Genomic DNA, 6332 nt, shown 5'->3' with positions numbered 1-6332 from the left:
GTTTCTTTTTCTGTTTATCTACAACAGGTTAAAGAAAAATTAGAAGGTATAAGGTGTTACTATTGTAAAACCACAGAAAAATTGTAGATAAGAATTGTGTGTGGAGGTTGTAAAAGAGATTTGTGGAAATATCAGAGATCAAGATCTCATGGAGGGTGTCTTAGGTGTTATAGAGAAATTCACCATTTAATTCCGCTTACTGCATTGACAAAATACTTAAATTGTTCTTTAACACAGGCAGAAGCCTTAGCATTATGGGAAAATGTGGGTGCCTTAGAAAGAGCCAGTCTAATATTTAGAATTCAGAAAACAGCAACTTTTACAAAACTTGCTCAGAAAACTAATATAATTGCAGCACAGTGCAGAAACTGTACTATTTCACATAGACAGTAGTAAAGAGTTCAAAATGGCAACTGGCATTTTCATTCTCGTAATTTTACCTTTAATAACAGGCACGTTAACATAGATCCACGGGAAAATGTATGGGTTTCACTCACTCGTAGTTTAAATACCACGACCTTCTGTGCTAGTCTGTCTACACCTCAGACTCCTTTCATTACTTGTCTGATTGGTGTTCCAGTCAATGAATCAAGATGGACTTTGTTAGACAAGGCAATGAAAGAGACTCAGGACATTTTTAAGACAAAGCGTCTAGGAAATGGCCATAACAATTTTTCACAGTGTATAGAGAATTATGATGTTTGAAATGATCATCTTCCAGAAGGCCTTGAGCCACAAGAAATTGATCTAGCAGATTCATCAGATGCTGCTTATTGTATTTATCTAAATGCTGTTGTAGTTTAAGGCCTTGCGGTGCGGAAGAAATCAGGATGTAACGGAAAGGAGTAACCCACCCCTCTCTCTAGGATAGTAAAACCTCCTGCAATTAGCCAGTAGCACCTAACGATGACGTAAGCAGATGGGAGTAACACAATGACCCTAGGTTATAAAATGTTAAATTCCCCTGCAATAAAACGCCATTTATGCCATCCATCACATTGATGCTGTGGGATATGGCCCGTGTGGCTGGAGATAGCCACCGTGCTGGCGCTGGCCAGGGTGCCTGCCTTGCTTAAAAACCTTCATATGGTGCCGAAGCCCGGGAGGAAAAGTGGGAAGAAACGTGACAAGAAACTCAGAAAGCAAGGATACCCTGGACCACCGAGCAGCGGCCAAGATAGCTGGACTAATCTTGGCGAGGGAAATCCTGGGCCCAGAAGAAAGATGGAATCGTTGATAAAGGTCGTATCTGAATTATATAAACAGTGGGGGGTAGATTGTAAATCTAAGGATTTTATGCTTGCTGTTACACAGCTTTTACAAATCGGTGTTATAGAGCAGCCAGTGGACATTCTTCACCCTGAGGTGTGGGAGAAATGTACCAGAGCTCTGGCTAATGAAACTAGATTCTGGTAATATAAAACATCTTAAGTCATGGGGTAAGGTCGTTAAGGCCTTGAAAAAAGCTAGACAAAAGCAAGAAACCTGGACAGCAGCAAAAAGCTGTCTGTTGGTCACCCCAAAACTAGGAGTCAGTGCTACAACACAAACTTTAGAGCCTCCAGATGAGAGCAGCTCAGCTGAGCAGAAGGGGACACAGGAGGACGATATGCCCCCTAAAACCCCAAACCCTGAGCTGCCCTCAGAAGGGCAACAGAAAGCAAGAGATTTTTGGAAAAATTTAACAGAAGAAGCCAGAAATGTAGCAAAGACAGGAAGGGGAGAAACATCCCCCCAAAGACTCAAAGATGGCGCTGAGAAAAAAAGTTATAAAGCGGGAAAAAATGTCTTTAACAAAGAACAAAGACTGGCCTTGAAAGATGGGCACAGGCAGGAAGTTGAGAGAGATAAGAACTGTGGAGAAGAAAGTGGAGGATGGGTACAGAATGATTGGAATGCAAAGGGAGGAAGAGGAGAGAACAGGGGGCAGAACAGAGCCTGGAGTGAGGGGCGGAGTGAAAGGCAGGGTGAAAGGCGGAATGGAGGGTGGAACAAAAGGCGTGGAGAACCAGGAGGGAGGGAACAGCCCACCCACAGGGGTGGCAGGCGGGGCCGGAGCCCAACAAAAAGGCACAGAAAACAGGAAGTAACCAGCCAGTCGAACTCTGACGCTGATCGAGATACGAGCGATGAATGCTCAGAGCCCGAGTCCTCAGAAAAAAAAACAGTAGAAAATGTGAAGGGGCATGGGAGCAGAGCTACAACAGCAGAGCGAGCGGTTCACCTCCCCCCGCCCCCAGCCCCCCATAAGACTGAAAGCAAAGCAACAAAACAAAAGAGAAACAACAGAAAGCTGGACATTTTGAAGAGGGATAAAAAAGAGAGTTTTAATTGGACAATTCAAAAATTAGAAGCTTTGTAAATTGTATTGTTTATAAATCAGCAAATTGTTGTAATCAAGATTGAGATTTAAAAATAAGTTTCTATTGAATGAAGTGCCTTCAAAAATAGATTAAAAAGTTTATAGATATTTTATAGTGAAATATATACAGATGTTGTATTTTTAATAATATCTGCTGGTTTTGTTTTTACAAAATAACATGGAAAATGATGATATTTATGCATCCCAAGAAACTTAAAAGATTTTTGTTTTGTTTCAGTAATCTCAAAGTTATGTTAACCATATATTACCCATTTGCTTGGTTTTTTGACAATTTTAATAAGGAAATTTTAATGTGAATCTTTTTGTTATATAAAACACATATAACAGCATATATACCAATTTGGGTTTTGAATTTTAGTTTAAAAATTAGACTTGAATGTTTTTAAGTTAAGTTGTATAACTTGGATATTTTTTTAAAGTTAAGTTTTGTTATTTTCTTTTGTCATAAATAATTATTGTTAAGTTGAAATATTGTTTAATTTAAATTGTTTTATGTTTTATTGGAGACACTTGTTTAAATTACATAGTTATTTTCCTAGAGATATGAAGACAGCTACAACTGAAACAACTGTGATAGAACACTGATGAACGCCTGCTTGTGGACAGAAATAAATACAGTCTGTGACACCTGTGACTTCACTGAGAGCTCTATTGAGTTGTTGCAATCTCTGCAGTTTTGTTTGTTATAGCTTTCTTATTTTTCAGTGTTTCCAGAATTTTAAGAAGATGTACCATTGCTGAAGATCAGCTGCCATTAAGAGAGGCTTCAGATTAAACCAACTGCTGAATGATTAAATTAGTCTGGTACCTAAAGGTTTTGATTATTTGCTTTGTACAAATGCATTTTAACAGTTTGCTGTGCTGTAAGCATCTCAGAGCTGCTACTATTGAGAACCTTGTTTTAGAAATGAGTTTAGAGGCATCTTCCCAGTTTAAAGCCTAGGCCCTGGCCAAGCCTTGACTTTACCTGGACAGAATGTTTGCCAACAGATCCAGATGTTTTCTGTACCAAATCACTATTTGAGTCACTTTTTGACTCAGCAATTTGACCCTATTAATATGACAGCTGGATCAATTTTAAAGTGGGCTTGGAAAATCATTTCCGGAGGTGATTATCCAATCCTTCACTGATGATTTTTTGGTTTTGTTTGTTTATTAACTATAGGATGCTGGTACAGTGTTTTAGTAATTAATGGTAGTTTTATATTACATATGTTATTAATAATGTTTATGATTTATTTGATTTTTAACTGTTATAAGTTTTTACTAATTGTGTATATAGTTTTGTGTTAATGTTGAACAAAAGTACATTTCATTTTTATATTTTAAAGAAAACCGGGGAGATTGATACCCTAAAAGCATTTGATTAGTGTAATTCATTAACTTCAAGGGGAGAAGTGCCTGGTTTTGTTGGCAGGTTCAGAAAGGTCACCTGTCCATCTGACCAGACTGTCTGCCTCTGAACACACGAGATCCAGTGAACAGAGAAGTCACCACACAGCCTTGGTACTCCAGACATGGATCAGAAGTGGAGCTGTCAGGACACAGTTGTGTCTGAACACTACACAGACAGTTGCCATCAGAAATTTTATGTTGTTATTATGATGTTGTGTCTTTATCAATTTTTCAGTTATCCTTTGTTTTAAGATTTAGAAGGATGTGAAGAACAACTTGAACATCAAAGGCCTCAGTCACCGATCAGCTGCCAGCTGACATCACGGGAGCAGTGAACATTCCAGGACTGAATCGTGTTAGAGAAATTTTATAGAAGATCTAAGAAGTGTAGAAACTCCATCTAACTGTATATAAAGCAAATTGTAATTGTATGTTTATCCTTTCAGCAAATTGCTTTCACGCTTAGACTACATATATACCAGAGCACGTGTGTTAAAAGTAGTTAAATAATAGTTTAAGGTAAAGTGTTTAGCCTGTGTAGTAATTGTCATTAGTATAAAGTGTAAGTATTTTTCCTTTAAGAGGTAGTGTAAGTATCTTTGAAAGTTCATTTAACTTTTAAGTTTTAGCTGTGAGTTTGCAAGTATGGTGTCATTTACATGGTAAACTGCTTATAGTAATTGTGCTGTTTATAGTCATAACACCTGAAGCAGTGGGCTAAGCCCCTGCATTTATACCCAAAGCTTTAATTCCTCTGTTGTCTTTTGTGCATTAGGTGTTATCATTCCCAGAGTTCTATACCACTCCAAAGAGGAAGTGAACCAGTACCTTGAGCGAGCAGGCCGCCTTCAGAAAAGGGAGCTGCTGGCAGGACTGTCAATAGCAATGCTGCTCGGCTTGGGAGCGACCAGAGCAGCCACGGGTGTCTCCGCTCTGGTAACCCAGAGTCAGAGCCTCTCTCAGCTACAGATGACTGTAGATGAGGATCTACAGAGAATTGAGAAATCCATATCCTTTCTAGAAAAATCAGTCTCCTCACTCTCTGAAGTTGTTTTGCAGAACAGGCGAGGTCTCGACCTTCTATTCATGCAGCAGGGAGGCTTCTGCATCGCCCTGAAAGAAGAATGCTGCTTCTACGCAGACCACACCGGAGTAGTGAGAGACACCATGGCAGAGCTGCGAGACAGGCTGTCTCAACGGAAAGCAGAGAGAGAAGCCCAGCAAAGCTGGTTCCAGTCCTGGTTCGATCAATCTCCATGGCTAACCACCCTGGTGTCTACCCTGATTGGACCAGTTGTGATGATTTTACTCGTGCTAATCTTTAGACCATGTATTTTAAATAAGCTTGTGTCCTTTGTTAAAAGCCGACTAGAAAAAGTTAACATTTTGTTTATAGAAAGGCATAAGTATATTTTAAATGCTTTAAAATATACTTAGTTACTGCATGTGCTTTATATTTACTAATGCAAACTATAGTATCCATTTTATAAGCTTTTAGCTTTTTAGTTAAATATAGTGTATTTTGTATTTTACTCAATTTTATATTATCCATTTTTAAAACTTTTTAATATAGATAAGTAGACAAAGTGTTTAGAGATACACAGAAGATCAAAGGAGATGTTAGGATTGATGGACTGGCTGATTAGCTTGGATTGACAGGATGGGTTAAGAGTTCATGTAAAACAGGATTATTAATTTTATTTTATAACTGCTTAATGTATCTTAATAAGTTTCACTAAAAAGTATCTTATAGATCTTGGGTGTTATGAGCTGGACCAATGGAAATGTAGAAATTAACGCATGAAAAATAGCAATTATCCAAACCTAGTAGAATACAGATCGCATGTTGCCTTTTCAAAATACTATAAAAATGTAGCTAAGGTTGTAATAAATTTAGAACAAGCAGCTAACTCATATTGGGTCCTCTCTTGATTCCCGAATCCGTCTCCTACAAACCATGATCCCCAGGGTCTGATTGGCTGCTTTCTCAACAAACTCTGGGGAATTCCAAACCATCGGGAGCAGGACCTGAGCAACCTCATCCACCTTGGAGTCCATGTCCTTCTTCAAGGTTGCAAAGAGCTCTCCAAGAGTGACGATTGCAGTGTAGGACACCTTGGAGCAGAGGTTGCTCACCTGGGGAAGTGATGAGAGAAACATAAGAATCACCTTGAAAAGAAAACCAGTGGCCTTAGACAAAAGTCTCAGGAAATGGCAACACATCCCAATTTGTCCAGGGGAACAAAAAGCACAATAAGAGCAGGAGAGCTGAAGCACAGAAAGACACTTAGTCTGGCACCAATTTCTGGCCTCAGACCTGCTGACAGCAGGCCTAAAAACAAACAATTTCACTTAACTCTTCTATAATGTTCACCCCTTTGATTTTAGGTCCTTTTGTTTGGAAACAAACAAATTAAACAAGGGCTGCTAGCAAACCATAAGGCACAAGTCATAAAGACAAAAGAATCATGTGCTCCTGTTCAAAAAAGCAACACCAGAAGTTGAAGCACTCAGCCAAGAAACGGAAAGCACAGGCTCAAGTCTACAGACTAAT

General features: G+C 38.9%; 1 protein-coding gene across 2 annotated transcripts in view; it reads right to left on the bottom strand.

Moving 5' to 3' along the window:
* Positions 1 to 2871: 2871 nt before the first annotated feature.
* The window catches only part of LOC111946077 (TOG array regulator of axonemal microtubules protein 2-like), a 13320-nt gene continuing 9859 nt past the window's right edge, over positions 2872 to 6332 (bottom strand). For both annotated transcript variants that reach the window (XM_086846400.1, XM_086846402.1), the window contains one exon: positions 2872 to 5914. In XM_086846400.1, the coding sequence (XP_086702526.1) occupies positions 5690 to 5914 (225 nt within the window). In that variant the 3' untranslated portion in view covers positions 2872 to 5689. The remainder of the gene's footprint in view (positions 5915 to 6332) is intronic.

This window comes from Cyanistes caeruleus, chromosome 11 (assembly GCF_971803275.1).
Source record: "Cyanistes caeruleus chromosome 11, bCyaCae1.hap1.1, whole genome shotgun sequence".
Taxonomy (NCBI): Eukaryota; Metazoa; Chordata; class Aves; order Passeriformes; family Paridae; genus Cyanistes; species Cyanistes caeruleus.
The sequence above is the reverse complement of the archived record's forward strand: the minus strand, read 5'-3'. Positions and strand labels throughout refer to the sequence as shown.